The sequence below is a fragment of the Diplodia seriata genome (genome assembly GCF_021436955.1).
Source record: "Diplodia seriata strain FDS-637 chromosome Unknown scaffold_13, whole genome shotgun sequence".
Taxonomy (NCBI): Eukaryota; Fungi; Ascomycota; class Dothideomycetes; order Botryosphaeriales; family Botryosphaeriaceae; genus Diplodia; species Diplodia seriata.
This window is the reverse complement of record NW_027117320.1, coordinates 420,050-442,562: the sequence shown is the minus strand read 5'-3', so window position 1 is coordinate 442,562 and position 22,513 is coordinate 420,050. Positions and strand designations below refer to the sequence as shown.

At 57.9% G+C, this 22,513-nt stretch overlaps 7 protein-coding genes across 7 annotated transcripts; 4 read left to right on the top strand and 3 right to left on the bottom strand.

Annotated features, from left to right (window-relative positions):
• Positions 1–1,038: 1,038 nt before the first annotated feature.
• AQY1_3 (Aquaporin-1) lies at positions 1,039–1,961 on the top strand (the record flags this gene model as incomplete). The annotated part of the gene is made up of 3 exons (XM_066781967.1): positions 1,039–1,245; positions 1,302–1,599; positions 1,675–1,961. 3 exons carry the CDS (start codon positions 1,039–1,041, stop codon positions 1,959–1,961), a joined length of 792 nt encoding a protein of 263 aa, XP_066627779.1.
• Positions 1,962–3,528: 1,567 nt separating this feature from the next.
• Positions 3,529–4,639, bottom strand: SLS55_010585 (uncharacterized protein; the record flags this gene model as incomplete). Its single annotated transcript, XM_066781966.1, has 2 exons — positions 3,529–4,481; positions 4,588–4,639. The coding sequence occupies 2 exons, from the start codon at positions 4,637–4,639 to the stop codon at positions 3,529–3,531; spliced, it is 1,005 nt and encodes a 334-aa protein (XP_066627778.1).
• A 4,404-nt stretch (positions 4,640–9,043) lies between these two features.
• On the bottom strand, positions 9,044–10,319 carry SLS55_010584 (uncharacterized protein; the record flags this gene model as incomplete). The annotated part of the gene is made up of 4 exons (XM_066781965.1): positions 9,044–9,183; positions 9,231–9,365; positions 9,451–10,158; positions 10,235–10,319. 4 exons carry the CDS (start codon positions 10,317–10,319, stop codon positions 9,044–9,046), a joined length of 1,068 nt encoding a protein of 355 aa, XP_066627777.1.
• Positions 10,320–11,138: 819 nt separating this feature from the next.
• SLS55_010583 (uncharacterized protein) lies at positions 11,139–12,592 on the top strand (the record flags this gene model as incomplete). The annotated part of the gene is made up of 2 exons (XM_066781964.1): positions 11,139–11,645; positions 11,780–12,592. 2 exons carry the CDS (start codon positions 11,139–11,141, stop codon positions 12,590–12,592), a joined length of 1,320 nt encoding a protein of 439 aa, XP_066627776.1.
• Positions 12,593–12,954: 362 nt separating this feature from the next.
• On the bottom strand, positions 12,955–14,941 carry SLS55_010582 (uncharacterized protein; the record flags this gene model as incomplete). Its single annotated transcript, XM_066781963.1, has 7 exons — positions 12,955–13,122; positions 13,176–13,340; positions 13,394–13,498; positions 13,551–13,660; positions 13,713–13,871; positions 13,934–14,744; positions 14,801–14,941. The coding sequence occupies 7 exons, from the start codon at positions 14,939–14,941 to the stop codon at positions 12,955–12,957; spliced, it is 1,659 nt and encodes a 552-aa protein (XP_066627775.1).
• Positions 14,942–16,421: 1,480 nt separating this feature from the next.
• SLS55_010581 (uncharacterized protein) lies at positions 16,422–17,947 on the top strand (the record flags this gene model as incomplete). Its single annotated transcript, XM_066781962.1, has 3 exons — positions 16,422–16,764; positions 16,945–17,719; positions 17,779–17,947. The coding sequence occupies 3 exons, from the start codon at positions 16,422–16,424 to the stop codon at positions 17,945–17,947; spliced, it is 1,287 nt and encodes a 428-aa protein (XP_066627774.1).
• A 2,710-nt stretch (positions 17,948–20,657) lies between these two features.
• Positions 20,658–21,098, top strand: SLS55_010580 (uncharacterized protein; the record flags this gene model as incomplete). The annotated part of the gene is made up of 2 exons (XM_066781961.1): positions 20,658–20,856; positions 20,908–21,098. 2 exons carry the CDS (start codon positions 20,658–20,660, stop codon positions 21,096–21,098), a joined length of 390 nt encoding a protein of 129 aa, XP_066627773.1.
• Between the last annotated feature and the right edge of the window lie 1,415 nt (positions 21,099–22,513).

The following is a 22,513-nucleotide window of genomic DNA, read 5'->3' as shown; positions in this document are numbered from 1 at the left end:
CACGCTCGACGCACCCCGCAAGATTACGGGCAACAATCAGATCTCCAGAATCCGATGCAACCAAGATCTCGACCGTCTTAGTGTACCGTTCGGCGTGGAACGATCAAATCACGTCGCGGCGGGAAAGGCGTTGAGCGTAATACAACATCGTCAGTTCCGATTATCCGGACGATACACCACAAGACCGCTCGGCCATCGGCTGCCAAAGCCAATGGCGTCGGGAAACCATTCTTACATGCATCCAGCGCGCATCCAAGCCCACCTCCCCTAGCTCATTTTCGCCAATCGCATGTGGTGTTGAGGTGGCGCAACGCGACGACCGTGGTTGAGATAAAGGATGTCATCCAGTGACGCGGCTGACCTTAGCCGCCGCACTTGCATCACAACTCCCCGCATGGACGCATGCCGTCCGCGACGTCATGCCTGTTCGCTGTTGATCAATCGATGCCACAGCGCGCTCGAGACTTGAAACCGCTCGATCGGCCGATGATGCACGGCCGATGCAGGATCTGGACAGGTGGGAGCCGGGCCATTGGATCTACAGGATGGCAGGCAACGGGGGAGCAGCTGCGGCTGAGGGTCAGTGAGGATGATGAGGTCGTCAGAAGTGGCGGGTGATCGGCAGAAGGATTGGTCAACTAGCGACGCCATCTCCACATGGCTCCCTCTGGAACTCCACTCGACGCGTCCCGAAAGCGACCACCACCGTCATTGTTCGGCAACATAAAGCCAGGGCGGAATGAATGCGGCCTACCTCCTACCACTCCTCTCACAGCCGGAATCCTCACTGGAAGCCATCAGGAAGCCATCATGCCGCCCAAAAAGGCATCTCCCGCAGAGGACGACCTGTTCTCGTCGGCCGCCAGTTTCAAGATGAACATCAACCAGCCTTCAGAGAAATACATTGTGATTCCCGGAATCGGGAAGAAGAAGATCAGTACTGGCGATGTCGAAAACCAAGCGCCTACAACACAACAGAGCCGGCGGCTTCGCGCCCTGAGCTGGATGCCCAACAGAGTCCGGAACCACTGCATCGCCATGATCGGAGAGTTCGTCGGCACCTTCATGTTTCTCTTCTTCGCCTTTTCCGCCACCCAGATAGCGAACACCGGCACTGCGAGCAGCTCGTTGACTGATGTTCCCAACACCTCGGACCTCATGTACATTGCGTTGGCTTTTGGCTTCTCTCTCGCAGTCAATGTCTGGGTATTTTTCCGCATCTCTGGCGGCCTGTTCAATCCCGCGGTAAAACCCCCTTTTCTGTGCCATACCCTCTGGATTCCCAACTGACGACTCGCTAGGTCACATTGGGAATGTGCCTCATCGGTGCCGTCGGCTGGTTTCGAGGACTTCTCATCTTCGTGACGCAGATTGTCGGCGGCATCGCTTCTGCCGGAATCGTCTCCTGCCTCTACCCCGACACCCTCAAAGTTCGCACGCAACTGAGAAACACATCGGTTGTGCGCGGTCTCTTCATTGAGATGTTCCTCACATTCATGCTGGTCTTCACCGTCTTCATGCTCGCAGCCGAGAAGCACAAGGGCACATTTCTAGCACCGATTGGCATCGGTTTAGCCATGTTCATTGCCGAACTGTCCGGTGAGTGCGACACTACACATGCCGAGAGAATCGGCAAAACAGGAAACAACAGCTAACACGAGCGATGACCCGAAGGCGTCTACTTCACCGGCGGCAGCCTCAACCCCGCACGCTCCTTCGGCCCTGATGTCATCCTCCACACCTTCGACGGCTACCACTGGATCTACTGGGTGGGGCCGGCGCTAGGCTCGCTGCTCGCCGTCGTCATATACCGGCTGATCAAATCGCTCGAGTACGAGACGGCCAACCCGGGCCAGGACTTCGACGAGAACGAGATGGAAGCCTTCGACCCGGGCGACGACCCGAAGCCCGAGGACGTCCGCCGTCCGCAGGTCTACGGCGTCACATCAGGTACGTCTTGATCCCTCCCCTTTTTCCAAGAAGTCTCCCCGTTACCTACACATTCCCACATTTTCACTTTGTTCCGCCCCCTTGACTTCTTGTTTACCGCCACCGCCCCCTATGCGCGCTCACACGAACCACCCAACGCAAAAAAACAGCCGACGAACCCAGTACCACCACAGAACAACTCGCGGCCATCGCCTCGCGCGACACGACGACGACCCCCGACGGCGCCACGACCGCCTACGCGCCGTCGTCGCCGCGCCACTCGCACGACCACACCAGCCACAAGAAGGGCAGCATCGGCCCCAACACCATCGCCTCTTCTTCCGTCAGCGGCGGCATGCCTTCCTCGCCCCGCACGCCCAACACCGCGTCTTTCAAGACGCAACAGCAACAGCAACAGCAACAATCGCCCCAACAACAGCAACGCCACAACCACAACCACAGCCACCACCACCGCAGACGCTCCAGCGGCGGCGCCAGCAGCAGCAGTGGTGGCGGCGGCGGCGGCTACGGCGGCATGCCGCCCCGACAGCAACAGCAACAGCAGCCCTACACGCTCAACGCGCCGCCGCCGGCACCGCCAGCAGCGCCCGTCACTGCTATCCACCACACGCAGCGCGAACAACAAGCACCGCCGACGCTGCCGTACGCGGTGCCGAACGGCGGGTACAACCACAGCGACGGGTCGTTTCAGGAGATCGGGCGGCCGGGCGGCGTCATGATGGGTGGTGGTGGTGGAGGTGGTGAAGGGGGAAACGGGGGCGGGCACAGGCATTTCCCGCATGATCGCGCGTTTTATCAGGGCGAGGATGATGAGCCCGGGTGGGAGAGGGAGAGGGGGGTGAGGGTTTGATTGTGGGGTAAGTAAGTGTTGGCCGGCCTTGCGCCCTTCTTTCTTTCTTCGTCGTGTGTGTGTATTACTTAGCAGTTGGGTTGGTTGGTTGGGTGTTTTCTTCGTATATGTATATTTTTTTTCTTCTTCTTCTTGCTACCTCTTTGTTTGGTTGTTTTTTTCTCTTTACCTTTCGACGGAACCGGGTTGACGCGGTGGAGGAAAGGGAGAAAAAAGCGTTCGACTGTAAGCTCGATGGAAGTATTTGTAATTGACGTGCGGCAATGGCATGTTGTTCGAAAAGCAAAAAGGCAGAACAGCTGGTCAGGATATGAACCAATGAGACATGACATCACGCCTGAAAGCTTGACAGAATGCACTACACAATTGTGTACCCAATACCAGCCACGGAGGTCCCAAACAGTCGGTGCTTGAACCCTCAACACTTCATCAGCTCTCCCGCCACCTTCAATTTCACATAGTCCAAGAGAAGTGCATCCCAGCGAGCCAAACGAACGGCATGAACGAATCTCTAAAAACTCTTAGACATCTAATCGAAATGCAAATGAAGACTCACAAGCTCTTTCTCGGGCTTGATGGTATCAGTAATAGTGTAGTAATCCCCAACGCCACGCTAAACCTTTGCCTCTAAACTCCCAAGATGAAACGGACCAACCGGCCGTCCTTTTCCGAACAGTCTCTCTGAAAAAACAAAACCGCCGACATGAAAACCACAATAGCAAATGAGCTCAGAAGAACTTCCTGAGGATCATGAACGCCAGAGCACCGAGGACACCGTATATCGCCTTGTCGATCCAAGCCGGCACGCCTTCATCGAGCGGCCGCTGCTGCTGGCGCAGAGCCGGAGCAGGCGGCACAGTAGTCCGCGTCGGTGCGGGGACAGCAGCGGGTGGTGCTCTTGGGGCAAGCTCGGCGGGCGCGGTCGACGCCTGAGCCGTCGCGGGCGCGGAGGCAGTAGTGCTACCAGCACTAGGCGCAGCCCGTCCCGTCTCCGTCGCGGGCGGCGCGGCTGACGTAGACGCACCTTCCGACGAAGCAGCAGCGGCAGCAGACGCCGCGCCAGCGCCGGCGCCGGCGCCAGCCGAAGAGCCCGCCTGCGCCCTCTCGCCCTCCTCCCCCTCCCTCGCCGCCAGATCCTCCCGATACGCCAATCGCAGCTCCTCGGGCACTTCGTCATCCCTCCGCTTCTCGCCCTCGGCCGCCGCCTCCGCCTCCCGCGCCAGCTCCTCCCGCTCCCGCATAATCTCCGCATTCGCTCGCCCTCCGCACGCCGCGCACCGGTGGGCGCCCGACTCACGCGCCATGGCGCGGCGCGTGGCATCGGTGCTGTCGATGCCGCCGACCTGGCCCTTGGCGTCGGTGTCCATGAAGGAGCGGATCGCCACGAGGGCGGTGCGGATGCCCCAGGCGGGCTGCCAGGACTCCTCGTGGTGGCCGGATATCGACAGGCAGATCTCGCGGTTGACCTCGAAGCGGCCGGTGGGGGTGACGAAGCGGAAGGACGGCGGGCGCAGCGGGTACTGGGCGGGCAGGATGATGCGGCCGTGGTACAGGCCGCCGGCGTAGGGCGAGGGCGCGGGCGGCCCGCGCAGCGTGAAGTGCCATTCGAACAGGTTGTCTTCGAGCGGCTCGGCGTGGTAGTCGGGCGAGGCGTGGTTGGCGAGCTCGCTGGCTTCTTTGACTGCGGGCGGGGGTTGGACTGCGTTAGTGGGTGGGGTGGTGCGCGCGGCGGGTGGTAGTCATGCAAGGGCGGCGGCGGCGGAGTCGGCGGGCGGGGACGGACGTACGGATGCGCTTGATGGTGGGGTTTTTGGTGTTGAATTGGCCGCGCGTCGTCATGGTGGGCGGATTGGGTGGGTGGGTGAGGCGCGGGAGATGTTTGGAATATTTATGCGGGTGGATGGGGTTGCAACGTGGAGTTTGGCCCGGAGCTTGCGGCGGAGCTGACGTCGCCCCCCGGAGCTCGTGCGGTCGGCTGAAAAGGCCAGCGTGGCAGGTTTGTTTCACACGCCGTACTCGTTTCTATGACCTCGCCCTTTTTCGTGACACCACACCTCCGCCGATGCTGATCGCAAGGCTGAATTTCAGCCTGACACTTCCGCCGAGGTCTTTCCTACCCCTCTTCAGTGACAGCGCCTTTGTCATCCAATCCATCACATGCAGCCGATTTCTCTGTTTAATGCGTCCCAGCCGATCAGCGTCTTTTGAGCTCGGGGTATCTTTGTCGCAGGTTGTTCCGTGTGCATACTTGGATGATTTCATCCATATCATGGCTCTTTTCCGTGAATGAGATACCACTATGTGTTGCGATATTGGAAGCGCTCGTGCAATCGGAACGCTTGAGTCCGCGCTGCCTTCGCCTCATGGGCTCACTGGCTTGCGATGCGAAGTTCATGCCGCTATGCTGGTAAAATCCGCATTCAACTGAATCCAGTGCTCCAAATCGCTATGGCTTGCTGACCGGTAGCCAGCAGATGCAAAGAGCACGCCACGTCTGCTGCATGTCAGCGAGGCTCCAGCGCCTATGCCAAACGGTTGGCTCTCGCGAGCGAGCAGTGGACTCTCGCCCTTTCAGCTGTAGCAGGGGTCAATTAAAGCGGCATGATGATCTTGGCAGCCATCTATGAATCTGGCGCAGCCCCTCTCACTGCCTCAGCACCTGCTCATTCTTCCTTCCGGCTCAGGCGCCAATCACATCGCTCTCCAGCCTTTGCTGCCGCTTTACCGCCCTTCCTACCCGGTCACACACAGGCTGCCGCCTTGCGTCAGCTCGCCCTTTTCTACGCATTCGTGGCGCATCATCTTCCAATCGCTGCTCGCGATGGAAGAATCCTGGTCGGTTTTTTTTTTTTAGTACTGACCGCAAAAAAGGGCGAGAAATCTCCCACATGAGGGAGCCAAGAAGCGTCACTCCTATACAGAGCCTCATCCATTCCTGGAGTCATACGAGGGTTCTGGGTATTGGCTAGACATACTCGAGCCTCATGTTGACCTCAACTTGCCTTTTGAGCGGCCTACTGAAGGCTTCTCCGATTTGCTCAACTGCGCCACAAATCTCGAGGTTGTAACGCCAGTAGCGCATTTCTCAGCCAATTCTCAGAGTGTCCCATACGACCAGATCGCCACACCAGGCTACCAACACGACCATCTGCAGCTGCCCCTATGGGCACCACCTGCCGCCAATGGGTGGACAAATGCGTCGATGTCTGATGATATACCCGGGCTCATTACGGGTCCGGCGGAAGACATCCATGGCTTTTCACAGGAGAACCTAGCGTATGCTCTCGGAGGCCAACCTACCCACTTGAGCCGCATGGATGACTTCGGTCGCAGTCAACCCGACGATGAGGTACCCAACATCTTCGACGCAACTCATGCAGCCGAGGCTCCTACTTCCGGACAGAAGGTGACGGCGCCCCCTTTGGTACCCGCCGATCGCCAAAATCCTAGTTCGACAAACACAAATCTCTCAGCGCGACACCGCTGTAGGACTTGCGGTTTACGCTTCAATTATTGGTGGGATCTTCTCAGTCACTGCAGATCGACCGGACACCATCAACTTGGCTGCCCAATCCTGGATTGTGACTTTACATGCAGGGACGACTGGTCACTACGGGATCACAAGCAAGAGGTTCATCCCGAGCTTCGGACATGCAACCAGTGCCAGACAGCGGTCCATAGCATCGCTGCACTCGGCAAGCATGCGTCGGAGACTGGCCATGCGTCATTCTACTGTCCAGAGGAGGGCTGTAAGAAAACTTATGCTCGCTTCGACGTCTTTCAACGGCACCAGGTTACCCATCGCTCCGACGTCCAACGCTTCCCATGCCCACACTGCAGGAGGCACCGTAGAGTCGATGGCTTCAAGCGCAAGGACCATCTGACCCAGCACTTGCGGAACTACCACCACATCGGAGTGGAGGTGAATATGGAGTACGCTCGTGTCCGATCCTGCCCACATGAGGACTGCTCGGAGTGGCGACCGGAGGGAACCTCGGGCGAGCAACATGCTTTCCAAAAGAGTTCCGATTACATCGCGCACATGAGGAAGGTCCACAAGGAATCGGAGTTTCCCTGCTCAGAGTCTGGCTGCGAGCGCACTGGACCCAAGGGCTACTTCCGGATGAGGGATCTTCAGAAGCACAGGTTGAAGGAGCATGGGATCCCGATTGCGTGAGGAAGCAATTATCTCAGTTGGTAAGTATACTCAGAATATGAGCGAACGATTTAGCTGATCATTATTTTCAGTGAGAACTCTCCCAAAGGAACAAGAAGCGTGGTTATTTCCGTTGTCAAATTGTCATATTTCATTTTGGGTCTCATTCACTTCGCGATCGGATATTGCTTTCTGGGAATTTTGTTGAAAGAGTGGACAAAAGCCAAAAAACACATGAAAAAGTTGAAATTCTCAAAAACAGTAACGAAAACCATTTCGGACTATTTCGGCGCTAGGTAGCAATTTGATCTTTCCACTGGAACAGTGCAGCTGACTCAGGTCTCATGGGATCACTCCTTTGCATCCACATCCACGTTTTCAATTCAACTGTTCCCAGTTCCGCCTCCTCACGTCAGGCCCTAACTTCTCCTGCTCACTCTTGAGAGCCAAAACAGTGTTTTCAACCATGGACCCAGTGGGGAAAGTGGATATGGGTTGTTTCCGTCGCCGAAGTCCATCTGCCAATTTCCCCTTCCCGTGCTTCGCGGGCTCCTTCAGACGTTTCAACCGGAAGATAGAAAGCGCGACGGATCAACGCCCGTGATGCAAGGTCGAACGTCTGGCCGAGACCGTAGGCCCGAGAACAGTGCACTCATTTCATTCGAGGGGATAGTGAGTTTGCGCTCACTGAATGGGTATACGTGTATTTACTGCGTAGAATCTACCCCACCACCTCATTTTGAGGCTCATGTAATCATGCTACATTTGTCCTTAATCTCAAGAGCACTCCCCCAACCTCCGTCCATGTCCGCATCCGTGCCCGCACCCGGAAGCTAAATCTGGGGGCATGTGCTGCAGGAAATATGCCCGCAGTTCGTGCACTGATTTGTATAGGCGCCCTGGTTCTCGGCCCAGCACTTGCAGCATGCCTACATGGATAGTCAGCGAATGGAACCAAGTAAGACATTCCACAAACCGGGGTTGACACTATCCACTTACCCACGAGCCGGGAGGATGCGCGTCAACCTGCATGCTGGATATTGCACCGCCGATGGTACCTTGTCTGTGCGTACAGCTGTAGCTCGGTGCGATGCGCTGCAATGTTGATTTTGTGGTTGGACTCATGGCCGTTTTGTGCTGGGAAAGTAGTCCTTCCCCGTTCGCCTGCCCGAAGGGATGAATGCCAGTGATGTTCGAGCAGTTTCCTCCTGCCTTTTGACTTGCACGTAGCAGCTTTTTCTCAGCGGACTTGGCACGGCTGAGTTAAAAGTGCTGTTTTGTGTGCTCGACTCGTGCTTGATTAGGCTTTGGTATTGCTGACAGCCTGATCGACGTTCGGAGTGCAGGCCGGTTGCGCAGGTCTCTTTACGTGAGACACTGGATCTTGTATGTTCTTGTGTGGGCTGTGAAAAGCAAGGTCACTGGCGGGAAGAGACAAATGGAAGCCAGGAAGTATGTATCGACGAGGTTGGTTGGAAGGTTGCTGCAAAATACCCGGCGTTTCATCGTGCTGCTTGTTAAATAAGTCTTCACGTTGTTCGGCACAGACCATTTCGTGATACCGCGTAGGGTGACGACTGTTGGAACTAGCACGATAGTGATTTCAGGGCGTGTCAGAGGCGCCGTGGCCTCTCCGGACGGTTTCGGGCTTGGTTTCCGTATCGACGTGCACATGATTGGATTTCCGAGGAGCGCGGCAATTGGCAATGCTGGAGTAGGCCAGCGAAACGAGTCTCCTGAGGTGCTCGGTGGGGAGTTCCAGGCCAATGAGAAACGGAGTGCGTGTGAAACAGGGTCCAACAGTTGTAGGGCTTCACGTCCAATTTCCAACCACGGCGGAACCCCTGCAAAGCGCATGGTGAGACACGAGCCGCCCAATCACGTCCGTGCTCGCCCTGGAGCGCGATAATCCTATCACTGGCTGGCCGGCACTTCGGTGATAGCCTTACATCGGGCCACGCAACTCTGTCGGCAGCATGCGACTCTTTCATTTCCGTAGCTTCTGAGTCTTTCGTAGATGTCGCGTCAGCTCCAACAGTCTTCGATGCTTCTTGCAATCCAGCCACGTATCACTTGCCCATACCACTTCAAAGTTTCGACGACAGGTCGAATTTCTCCTTGACCAAGTCCTCGCTCAGGCTCCAAAGCCTGTCGGCAATCTCGGGATCCGTCGCGTACGGAGGCGGCTCGTAGAACTGACAGTCCGAAAGAAAACTGCCCGACGGTTCTGCTACTACATCAGCCCATCATCACTACTGACGACAAGGAACTCACCATTAAGAGCAGGGTCAAAAGCCGCAACGATGACCGTCGACGCTCCCTCATCGGGACTCTTCCAATCCTTCGCCGTGCCCGCAATCGCCGCGTTGCCCTCCTCGTCCAGATCCCTGCTCAGGTTCGTCCAAATGCCTATATATCGAACATGTCAGCTATAGCCTCACGCTCCGCCGCGAGATACGAGCAAGCCGAAACGGGGGAAAAGAGATGTACTCACTCCCCGGATGCAACCCGTACGCCACGACCCCCCTACTCTTCAACCGCTGCGTCAGCGCCACCGCGAACAGCACATTCGCCGTCTTGCTCTGCCCGTACGCCGTGAACCCACGATACCCGTCGACCTCGCTCACAAACTGCCTCGGCAGCTTATCGTCCGGGGGCCCGCGCTCCTCCGGCGGCACCTCCCCGCCCTCGACATTGTAGTCGTGGAAGCGCACGGGCGACAGCCGCAGCCCCAAACTCGACACATTCACCACTCGCGGCGACGCCATCACCGCCCCCTCCCCCTCACCACCACCATCACCCTCAGTACCCCCCCTCGCCTCCGCCGCCGCAACCAACAACCCGACCAGCAAATTCGTCAGCAAAAACGGCCCCACGTGGTTAATCGCGAACTGCGCCTCCACGCCCTCCGGCGACGTGCGGCGCGCCCTTGTCATCACGCCCGCGTTGTTGACGAGCACGTCGAGGCGCGGCGCGAGGCGGCGGATGGCGGCGGCCCCGCGCCGCACCGACGCCTGCGAGAGCAGGTCGAGTTGCACCGTCGCGACGGCCGTGGACGGCCGCACCGACGCGATCTCGCGCGCCACGTAGTCGAGGTTGGCGGGGGTGCGCGACGCCAGGATGAGCAGCGCTGGCCCCTGCGCGGCGATGGCGAGGGCGGCGGCTTCGCCGAGGGAGTTGCGGGTTAGGCCGGTTATGAGGACTGTGCATGCCCGTGTGGGGGGTTGGGGTTAGTGGTGGGGAGTGGTGGGGGAGGGGGAGGGAAGGGCGGACCGTACCGTAGCGGTTCTTGATTTGGGCGCTGAAGGCTGTGGCGGCCTCGGTGGCTTTGGTCCGCGTGCCCCATTCTGGGTGGGACGTCATTGTGGGAGGTTTGTTTTCGGCTGTTGGTGGAGAAGAGGCGATCGTGGTGCATCGCGGAGAGGAGCTAGATGAGCCGACTCTCTTATGGCCGGCCGGTGCTGTGACCGTTGCAGACCCGCGACTGGGATGACGGCTGCCGAAAGTTTATTGCGTGAAGACCTACAGATCCACGCGGTCTGATCATGAAACTTTGTTGCGACAGTCTGCGGTCCAGAAGGAGGGGATCATTCCCATAACCTTATTATCCTGGTTGGCCTCGCCCCCACATCTTTTTCGGAGATATATGATATGTCGGATGATGCTGAGTGAAGATTATCGGCCGATGATAACAACCTGATGAACCATTTTCTTCCACAACACCATCACGCAGTCAGCAGACGAGACTGAGATACAGCCACAGCGTCGGAATGATGAAACCGAAGGTACTGTCGGCTGCAGAAGTAGGAGCGTTGTGACCGCTTGAGGCGGCAGTGCGGGGTTCGTGGCGTGGGTGGGGTACTCGGATGAGTGAACCCCAGAATTGTGTTATCACACCCACCCCCTTGCATTAGCGTCGAGACGTCATACCGGCAATTGTCTGCCTGATCCAGAGCCGGATGTACGAAGCCGGGGCCGTGAGAATATAGGAGAATGGTTGGTCCTTATGCAGCCTGGAAGAGATGCTCGCAGCAGCTGGTGTCTCGCAACTGCCGTGCTTCTCAAGAGTTAACTTGGAAACCCACAAACCATGGCCAACGGCACGCAGAGAAACCACCCAAGCACCGGGATAGATGTTATCATAGTTGGAGCAGGTGCGCAATATCACCCCATATCCACGTCATGCCGCACAACAAACCCCCGAAGAAAGACCAAACCACGAATCTGACTCCTTCCCCCTTCCTCGCAGGCTTCGGCGGCCTCACCGCCGCCATCGAATGCCACCGCCAAGGCCACAACGTCCAGATCTACGAGTCCTTCCCGGCGCTCAAATCGCTCGGCGACATCATCTCCTTCGGGCCCAACGCGGGCCGCATCTTCTACCGATGGGGCACCACCACGAAAGAAGGCGAGGCGAACATTGCGGACCGCATGCGCCCCATCAGCATCGACCTCGCCGACCACGGCTTCCGCATCCACAAGTACACGGGCGAGCACATCATCACCCAGCGCGCGCCGCCGCGCGCCAAGGAGAGCCCGGTTTTCAACGGACACCGCGGCGAACTGCATACGGTGGTGTTTGAGTACGCGCGCGACGAGCTGGGCATCCCGATTCACCTGGGGCAGCGGATCGTCGAGTACTTCGAGGAGGGCGAGAAGGCCGGGATAGTGCTGCAGGGTGGGGAGAAGGTGCGTCCTTTAACCCTCTTTCTTATTCCCCCTCACGAGAAAGAACGTCTCCCTCGAATCTCTTGATCAGGGGTCCACAGGCGTCCGATTGAGACCGAAGCCAACCGTCTCGCTAACACCCACCCACCAAACAGGCCACCGCCGACATCGTCCTCGGCGCCGACGGCGTGCGCTCCAAAGCGCGCGAGCTCGTCCTCGGCCACGCCGACGCGCCCAAAAGCAGCGGCTACGCCGTCTGGCGCGCGTGGTTCGCCTCGACCGCGATGGCGGCGGACCCGCGCACCGCCCACTTCTGCGCGCACGGCGACACCTTCAACGGCTGGATCGGGCCCGACGTGCACTTCCTCTTCAGCACGCTCAAAGGGGGCCGCGACTGCTGCTGGGTGCTGACGCACAAGGACGACGCCGACATCGAGGAGTCGTGGTCGTTTCCCGGGCGCTTGGAGGACGTGTACGAAGTCCTGGACGGATGGGATCCGGTTTGTAAAGCGATTGTCGAGAAGACCCCGAGCTTGGTCGATTGGAAGCTGGTGTATCGCGATCCGCTGCCGACGTGGATTAGTGCGGGAGGCAGGATCGCGCTGCTGGGAGACTCGGCGCATCCGTTTTTGCCGACGAGTGCGCAGGGCGCGACGCAGGCGATGGAGGATGGCGTGACGGTTGCGGTCGCGTTGAGGAGGGCGGGGAAGAAGGATGTGCCGCTGGGCGTCAGGGCGTATCAGGAGATCAGGTATGAGAGGGTCAAGGCGGTGCAGAAGACGGGCGAGACGACGAGGGATATGTGGCACAAGACGGATTGGGATAAGGTCAAGGAGGATCCGACGAGCATTCAACTGCCTCGTGAGGATTGGATTTTCGAATTCGACGCCGAGAAGCATGCCGAAGAGGTTTTTGATGAGGTGGCGCGGAAGTTGAGCGGATCTGTGGAGGCGAGACCATCCCTTTAGTGTGCAGCACGGTTACCTAGATCAACAATACATTTCTTTCGGTAGCGGTATTCTACTTGAGTCATGACCCTTGCCCGTGTGCTCTCCCTTCTCAATTCCAAGTGTTGCTATATGAGAAGATTGGTTCTTGCATTTCGTGGAAGACGACACTTTCAAAGCAACTTTTCCACCACTTGATAATACGACAGATCTTACGCTCAACGTGTCTTCTGAAGCATATTGAAGCTCAACATTACAAGCGTCCATTGATGCGTAGTAGGAACTAGCTTCAATTTCCTTTTTGTACATATACTGCCTCAATCTCAATGGTAATATCTGAACTGCGCTTTACCTCGCAAACTTCCGATGCGAAGGCGAACGCCTTATTTGGCGCTAGCGGATGCCTCCGCCGTAGCCTTCTCATTCGAGAAGATATCCTCGATCCTCTCAACCGACGTCTTACTCCCAGCCTTACTCCCACCGTGGTGCTCGTGAACCCGGCCTGTGCATACATACTTCCTGAACTTGCGCGCTGGGAGGCGCATCTCAAACTGTGACGTAGACTCAGTACAAGCTCACGGATACTCGGGATCGGGTCACTTACCATCTCGTCAATCTCCTCGAGTGTGCGATTCTTGACCTCGGGCAGGTAAAAGTAGACCCACACAACGGTGAGGAAGCAAGAGGGCGCCCAGATGTAGCCGTACTTTGGACCCCATCCGAGACTGTCCGGATTGATGAAGTAAGGGGCGGTGAAAGTGGCCAGCCACTGGAGCCGTTAGCAACGTACTGTGACCGAAAGGTTTGATGTCGTCCACTTACAGCCCCGAGGAAGCCGACGGACGTGGCAATACCAAAAGTGTAAGAACGCAATCTCTGCGAGGGGATTTCTCCGCCCGAGAGCCAAGCGTAGGTGGCAACCATACCCTGTATTCATCAGAATTGCACTTTGAGAAGCTTGGGGCAAGAACGCCCTTACATTGTACCCGACGATGTAAACGACCGAGAGTCCCACGATGGCCTTTCCAGTCGAAACGGTCCCCGGCTGGACAGTGTATATCACAGCTATGATAAGTTGCGTCACGCCGCCTAGTCTCCGTTAGCTATTCTCCATTTTCTTTCAGAATCAAAGGGAACTTACACAGGGTCATCCCGACCATCAAGAAGTTGCGCCTTCGTCCAAACTTCGAGATGACAAAAGTATTGACGACGATGGCAACAACACCCACACCGGTCAAGATGCAGGAGTTGCGGAACGCATCGCCAATGTGCGCCATCTCAAAGAAGTACGTGCCGTACGCTGGCCAGTCACGCAGTCAGCTCCGCGTCTCCCGAACAGGGAAAAGATGCCGGAACACCCACCGATCATATACATGGCGCCCGACGCCGCCTGGGTCGAAATCGCACACACCGCAATCACGGTCCTCCTGCGATCCACCGGATTCCGCCACAAATCGTGAATCGCCGTGCCCGTCGCCAGCGTCTCCTCAGTGCGAATCGCCTCCTCGATCTCAGCAATCTCCCTCTCCGCCACCGCCGCATCCGGCCGCAGCCACAGCAAGCTCTTCAACGCCATCTCGCGCTGGCCATGCTGCAGCAGCCACCTCGGGCTCTCCGGGATCGCGAACAAGCCGACGCCCATGACGACGGGCAGGACGTATATGATGCCGAGCGGGATCATGTAGGCGGCGCGGCCGGGGATGGGGGCGGTGAAGTTGTCGACGACGGTGCCGACGAGCGAGCCGACGCTCGTCCACCACTGGAAGACGGCGAGGGCGACGCCGCGGTAGCGCGCCGGCGCGCTCTCCTGCAGGTACAGCTGCGAGAAGGTCATGAAGACGCCGTTGGCCAGCCCCAGGATGAAGCGCCCCGCGTACAGCCCCCCGATCGACGTCGTCGCCATCATCACGATGTTGGCGCAGATGCAGGTGACGCACGCGATCCAGATGGCCATCTTGCGCCCCATGATGGTGGCGACGGGGCCTGTGTTTTTACGTGGGAAAAGGGTCAGTGGTTGGGCTGACGGAAGGCGAGATGCGGTTGCCTTTTTTTGCTTACCGGCTGTGGAGGAGCTGATGAAAGCTCCCAGTGTCATGAGTGACGAGATTAGCTGTTGTCGACCTGTTGAGATGTTGTAGCCGATTGGTACGGTTGGGTCTTTGTGGCCGAAGACCTGCCTTTCCTGTCAGAGAGCGGAACTTGTGCTTCGGACGACGGGGTTTTTCTTACCGCGAGGAAACCTGGCATGGCTTGCAGTCCACCGATGAGGCCGAAGTCGAGGCCGTACTGGAAGGGGCACATGGTTATCAGGAAGCATGCGAGGAACATCTTCCAGTGTGCCCAGAGGCTCTCGTCCTTGGGGCTCGTCATCGTGACGGCTGGGGAGCGGAAGTGATCGAGGGTACGGTAGAGTGATGGGAATCACGGTGTTGATAATGGAAAGTGATGAGGTTCCGCTCTACCTGAGGGAACTACCATGGACAAGACACAACCAAATAAGGACTGAGCCCTGTTGCTTGCCACGGCTCCCCTACGTCCCAAGCCTATTTTGCGGGGGATCTGGGGTAATGCTCCCCGGCAGGGATACAGTGGGGCGCTATGAGCTCACCTGCTGCAACTACTCTATCGTGGCAAGGCAATAGACGCCCAATGCCCAGGTGATCACGGTGAAGAGCAACGGGACGGCAGGATGTGGCCTGTTGTCGGCAGGGGAGCACTTCAACTCGGCATTGCTTTTGGAAACACGGGAGTCGATCCGTTCCAGGTTATGCAACGCGAGTGTGACACACAAAGTATGATAAGCATGCTAGACAGGACAGTACAGTTGTCTCTCTTGCCTCTTCTGTCGGGTATGACGAGTAGTGGCTGCGTTATCTTGTTCCAGTGACGAAGTTTTCGTTGTTTACCCCACAACATGACCATACAAACCGCTGGCGTTACTAGAAGCATTATACATCACCCAATATCGGGCGCTCGAGAGTCATGTTTCACATCCTTGTCAGTGTTTTTCCAAGGCAACGAGAAGCGACGGTAGGCAAACAGTACCCCCTGCAGGCTTCCCCGCAAACTCTTGACCAGACTTAGTATGGCGTCCGACACCCCACACTTTACCCGGCTGCGAGCCAAGCCATGGGGATATGCGGACGGGTGGGGTCCCCGGCGTATCCCGTCGCACCGCTTACAAAACACCCTCAACTGCCGTCGGCAGTTTGTATCCGGAAGACAACCGAGGAGACGCCCAGTCGCTTTATGTAGGGCGCCACCAGCTCGCGCAGACGTGCATGTGAGAGCTGCCATACCTCAAGCTGCCCTAGGTGTTTTTCAGGCAAAGGGTCAAGTCGCTTCGGTTGCAGCCCTCGCTCAGCTCGGTTTTCAAAGCACACAGAGCAAGCAAAGGAGGGAGAAAGCATGATTGAGTTACTCGTCCAGCACCCCGTATGGGCCTCGGCCTGTGCGGCGTTGCTTATACTACTCGCGGACTATGCCAACATGCTATATTTGAGATCAAAGATGGTATCTCAGCCGGCGATCCCCTGTCCCCAAGTGCGACACCAACGAAACACTAATCGCTATTGTAGCCTCCTGGTCCATTCCCATGGCCCATAGTCGGAAACACCTTCCAGCTGCCAGACAACAAGCCCTGGATATATTTTGAAAAGCTCTCGCGTCGTTACGGGTCACCCTTACTGACGTACTGGATTGGACGGTGGGTATTCATTCTCTGCGCAATATACCATGAGTTTCACTTCGCTGATACGTCACCAGAAATCCGACAGTTTGGATCAACGATGCTTGGACCGCATCAGAGCTGCTCGACAAGCGCGCTAGCATTTACTGTTCCCGGCCACGAATGCTGGTCTTCGCGGAGCTGGGCATGGGCCAGAAGAACCTACTCAACATGTACACGGACACGCAGGCCGGCCGCGACCGGTGGCGGATACACCGCAAACTGATGCACGCGGGCGTCGGTATCCAGCAGGTGCGCAAGTATCGCACCTTCCAAGACAACGAGAGCAAAGTCGTCGCATACGATCTCCTGTCGAGCCCGGAGAAATTCGTCGAGCACTTCGAACGCTACGCCACCAGCGTGGTGAGCATCATTGCGTTCGGACGCAGGGTGGCGAGCCCCGAGGACCCCATCATCACCGAGGTCATCGCCGCCATGCATCTCGCCGCCGACCTCAACGTGCCAGGTACGTCCATCAACATCGATCCCATATACACGAAACCCTCCAAGTCAACTGACACACGCACGAAAAAAACACCAGGCAAAACCTTCCCCATGCTCATGGAGACATTCCCCTGTAAGCCTCCATCCCCTCCCCCCCTCAGCCCACCACCAACACTGAACCAACCCCGCCCCACCCCCACAGTCCTCGCCCGCTTCCCCAACGAAATCGCCCCCTGGAAGCACGGCCTCGGCGCACGCGGCCGCAAAGGCGCACACAAGTTCTTCCACGCGCTCGCCAGCGAAGCCGGCAACAAGCCGGGCCACGACTCCAGCTACGTCAAGCACCTGCTCCGCGAAGCACCCCAACACTCCCTCGACGCCGAAGAAATCTCCTCTCTCACCGGCAACCTCTTCGGCGCCGGCTCCGACACATCTTCCTCCACCCTCATCACCTTCGTCCTCGCGTGCTGCGCCTTCCCCTCCGCGCTGCCACGAGCCTGGGGCGAGCTGGACGGCGTGGTGGGGAGCGACCGCAGCCCGAGCATGGACGCGGGGGACGACGCGAAGATGCCGTACGTGCGCGCGTTCTGCCGCGAGGTGCTGCGGTGGCGCAGCGTCGCGGTGATTGGCGGGCAGCCGCACGCGCCGGTGCGGGACGACGTGTACGGCGGGTACTTCATCCCCAAGGGCGCGTGGGTGCAGGGGAACGTGTGGGCGATACACCACCACGAGCGCGAGTTTCCCGAGCCGGACCGCTTCGCGCCCGAGAGGTTTCTGGAGGGCGATGCGCTGGCGAGGCCGTTTCCCGGCGAGCGCGGGTACATGACGTTTGGGTGGGGGAGGCGCGTGTGTTCGGGGCAGGTGTTGGCGGAGCAGGGGACGTGGTTGAGTGTGGCGAGGTTGCTGTGGGCGTTTCGGATCGAGAAGGCGAGGGATGCTGAGGGGAGGGAGATTCCGGTGGATATTGATGATTATACGTGGGTTGCCGCCCTTTTGATTGGGGCGTTTGTGGATGTGTGTGCTGACTGTGTGGTAGGAACGGCCTCAATTGGAGACCTCGGCCTTTCAAGTGTAGCTTCACGCCGCGGAGTCCGGAGATCTTGCAGACCATTGAGCGGGAGGGGAAGCAGGCATTGCAGGATTTGGAGCAATATGCTGGCACCACGGAGTACAGGATGTCGCTGTTTGCGAAGAGGAAACAGTAAGGTTCTGGCGCAGTGAATCCCCGTGTCAATTTGAAAATCAACCCAATTTCATGATCGGCCAGTGTCTCGTGCTTCAAGGACACAAATGAGTTTTCCGTATAAGTGGACTTTTTTTCCGTGTCCCTACTCCGATCTCTTCAAAAAATGCAATTTTTCAGTTCTCGGGCATGTGGACTTACTTCAGGCGTTCTTATACACTAGGCTTTGTGTCGAAGCCGAAAAAGAGCGGCTGTGTAATTGGTCGGTAAGCAACTGTTGACGATAGGCAGCTAAATGGATCTCTTGGAGCTCGAGGAAAGATTTTTGTATGTAACTGGTCCCGAAAATTATAGGAGGCTCGCAGGTTTCGTTCTCTTGAGGTTTCTTGAGGTTGACACAGCTCGAGACAACTTTAAAGACAGTGCTCTCGCCGACATCGACGGCAAGACGTACCTCGCCAACGGCGCCCAACAGACTGCCCGACTTGAAGTGCGCCAAGGGCTGCAAGGTCGATATCCTCATTATGCAGGGCCGCACGACCGTTGTTGAGAACTGATTCGATGGCGATTTTTTTTTTTCCTTGTTCCACACGCGGTTTTGTATGCGCGTCGGAATGACGTTCGGAGGGATGGATGAGTGCTGTGAATAACAGACGAAAGAGGCCTGACTAGCACTCAAATCGCTGGTTGATGTTAAATTTTCCCCTGCCTCGTACACGTTGACTTTCTTCATCGCTTTCTCCATCGCTTTCTCCATCGCTTTCTTCTTTACGTTCGACCCACACATACCTGCCCAGTGGCACGCAAAAAGCGGTAGTCGTTGCACCACCCAACTACCCACCTACAATCCGCGCTCATCCGCATCCGCACAACACCCCTCGCTGGCTCGAGGACACCGTCTCCGACCCTCGACAACATCGCACGCCGCCTCCCCACGCATCCGCATCCGAGCCCCGTCGAAGCCGACACGCCCGCGACGACCCCCCTGCACCAACAACGCCCTGTTCGCCGCCACGAGCCTCCGATCCCCAGCCGCCAACGCGCGCGCTTCCTCGAGCCCCGACACGTTGGCGAGGCGGAAGAAGCGTTTGACCGTCTGCTCGTCGGTAGGCAGCACGGTATGATGGTGATGGTCGTGGTGGTGCGGGAGCCGCTGGTCTCTGTTTGCCGCGTCTGGTGGAAATGATGCCTCGGCGGCACGTTTGCAACGCGCAGTACCAGTTGCGTCATCGTCGTCGTCGGAGGAAGAGGAGGAGGAGGAGGAGGAGGAGGAGGAGGAAGAGGAGGAGGAGGAGGAGTCTCCGCCGGACACAAGCGTCAGACGGCTCGCGTCGCCGCCGAAGAGGTGGATCTTCTCGCGCACCCAGCGCAGGGCCATGTGGCGGTCTTGCAGCGCGATGCTGGCCGCGGCGGTGGTGGCACTGGCGGCGGCGTTTCTTTCGTGCCGGTCGTCGTCGGGTCTTGTTTCTTCGTCCAACAGCCATGCGAAGGCGCCGAGCCGGTAGTTGATGGAGACGAGGATCGTGTCCGGGTGAGGCACGGCGTCGCCGATGAGGAGGCGCCCGCGCTTCAGCAGTTCAAACGGAGGGACGGGGAAGGTCTTGGAGCCGGTGTTTTCGGCGCCCTCTGTTTGGTTTTTTTTGTTCAGCTGCGCTCTTTCCGGAGCGGATTGGGGGAGATTGTATGCATGTACATACCGTGCATCCAGAGCAGGACGGGGGCTTCCGGCTGGCCTGTCGGGGCAATCGGATTGCGCGTTTTGAAAATGGTCTGGGGCACGAAGACGTCGAGAAAGAGGCAGTCTTCCGTCTCGATCGCACCTGTTTGCTGGCCGGAGACTATGTTGTTGGACGCGTCGTGGCTGCTCGCGACGGTTTCGTTGATGGTGTCTGATCGTGGAATGCCAAAACCGGTGTCTTGCCCCCGCAAAACTCCTGCTTGGGGGCACATCCGCGGGGGTCGGTCTTTCTGCTGTAGGAAGGCTCTGTTTGCCGCTGGTGCGACTGGAGGTCGGAAGCGGAGGTTTCCGAGGGGCGGCGCGGCGTATCTGATGTCTGAGAATGCGTAGTAGCCGGCGGCTTGCTGGAGAAGACGATTCAGTCTATGTTCAGGTGGGAAGTGAAGGTTCCTCTGACATCGAGACCCGAAGCTTGGTAGTGCTCATATCCGAGATCAACGATTGGTAGCAGGATTATTTGCCAGAGGTAGGCGAAGCCGAGAATGGGTGCCAGCACGGCGGAGTATATCATCGCTTCCGTAGGGCGCATTACGGGAGACATTGTGGGAGGTTTGCACCGGACGTGTAGCAGCTGATAGGCATGGGGAAGTTTGGTTCAGCATAGTGGGACAGTGGGCAAAAGCAATGTTCAAATAAGATGGCATTGCACACGAGTACGAACACGGATAAGTGAAATGGGAGAAGAGTGGAGTTGGTTGGATGAGTCGGAAACGAAAATACGTATTCTGTTCATGACGGCGTGGAGAAGCATACAGAGTAAGCGGCAGTCGGCAGGGGACTTGGGTCTCGGGGGGGATAATGCTGTTTATCGAGAGCAAGAAGGTCGGATGGCCCGGATGTAGATGTTGTGCTCACCTTTTGAGCGGGGTTCCGCTGATGTTGTGCATTGGTCATCCCGGCTTGTGGTGCGACAATAAAAGAAGGTCGATTGTCGTGTCTGAGATCTGCCCTCTCGTCAAGCGAACCCCACCACTCACACCACACAACATCCGCCATGGCCAGCACCGCCCTCCTCTTCAAGACGGCCGCCGCCCTCGACGTCATCTCCATCGTGGGCCATACGTTGATGGGCTTCAAAACGGTGCACCCGGCCCTCAACAGCATCCCCACCGCCACAAGCCGCGACAACAATGTCGGCCGGGTCGGCGCGCAGGGCACATGGAACTATTTCAACGCCTCTCTCCTGGCTTTGGGTAAGTCGGACAAGCGGGCTAAGTGTTGAGTGCTGACGCCTTGCCACGCAGCTGCTCTGAACTGGCAGTGGGCGCGCACCGGTGGCCCACAGACGACCGAGGAGACGATCGCGTTGGCGGCTACCACCATCATGGGGTTCGTAAGCTCGGTGGGGTATGCGAAGGTGGGCGAGTATGCGCCGCTGACGTGCTTGTTTGTCGCTCCGCTGCTGAGCGTTGTTGCGACGCTGAAGGGGATCTGAGGGAGACGAGAAGATAGCGAGGGTGAGCGCAGAAATTGATGACGGTGGATACTCCGTAGTGAATTGTGTCGGCCAATGCACGTGACCAGCTGAGTCAGCGGCAGGATCTCTCATAGCTGGCCCTTCCGCCTTCGATCCGCATCTGCATCGCAACCCCACCCCCGCACTGCTCCCGGCGTCAAAGAGCCAGCCACCGGTGTCTTGCAGCGCAACCCAGCCCAATCTCCCGGATGGCGAGCCTAATCGCGTGCAGGCCCCCCTATTGCGGCTCCAACTACCCTCGCTCCAGAAGAAGTTAGGAGCCGGCCTAGCCACCAAGCGTACCAGCAATGCCTGCGCCCCAAACTGCAGTCGGGAGCACCCGTGCGGAGCTGATCCTGATCTTGATCTCTCTGTCGACCTCGCTGCGCTGACTCGCAATCCTCCTACCCGGCGTGTAGCAATCCATCACGCATTGCCTTCACCCTCTCGTCGTCCCCTACAGATATCGTTCTCTTCCTCTGCTTCGTCTCCCTCCGCGTAATCCCCTAATAAGTGTCTTGGTAGTGTCTTGGTATTCTCATGGCCGACCTGAAGCAGAGTCCAAGCTCACCCTTGGCGCACCTTATCTGCCTCCGCGCTCCCGCACTCTTCTCCCATTCGCACCTGACACTCATTTGCCCGGCCTTGGCCCGCCGACGTCCGAAACCTCTCTCCTGAAAACCAGCTGTCTGCGCCACCCTCTGAGAGAATGAGGTGGAGACGTTTCTCTTGGCCACTTGCTCGTCTCCGGCGGGGCCTTGGCGTTTGGGCGGTGCTGCCTTGGTCAACCTGCTCGCGCACCCCCGTGGAAACGCGCTGGTCGCCTCGTATTCGAACCGCGAGGCCGAGTCGTATTCTCTCTCGGTGGAGGGCGAAAGCGGGCTTTTAAACATGGCTGGTCGACAAGGTCGGTTTCGTATCCCTGTATTGAAGGAGCCCTCTGCTTTGCTCGGCAGCTTGGCAACACCGCGCTCTTACCTCCTTTAGCCATGATGGCGCTTGGTCCAGCCTTCATGTCCCCGAATCTATAATGGAGCTACCCACCCGCAAGCTCAACTCCCCGCCGTTTGGTCGTGTCCGCTCCTTTTCCACACCCTGAACTCCACTGACCCGCAGTCGCTCACTTCGCAAGCATTCGCTCTTTTACGACAACTCGTCTGCTTTCGCCGTTTTCTTGTTCATCTGGACTTTTTAATTTTCGTGGAGCGGGCGCCAGTGCCGTTCGCTTTTGGACTTGAACATGAAATTTTACAACGCCGCTCTCGCTCTCCTTGTGGCGACACCTGCTGCACAAGCTCTCGATGTCGACTGGACCAGCACAGGTTTGATTTGTCCCGCTCTCTTTTCGGGTACAAAAGTATGCTGACAACAGCTCAGATGCCATCAAGAAAGCA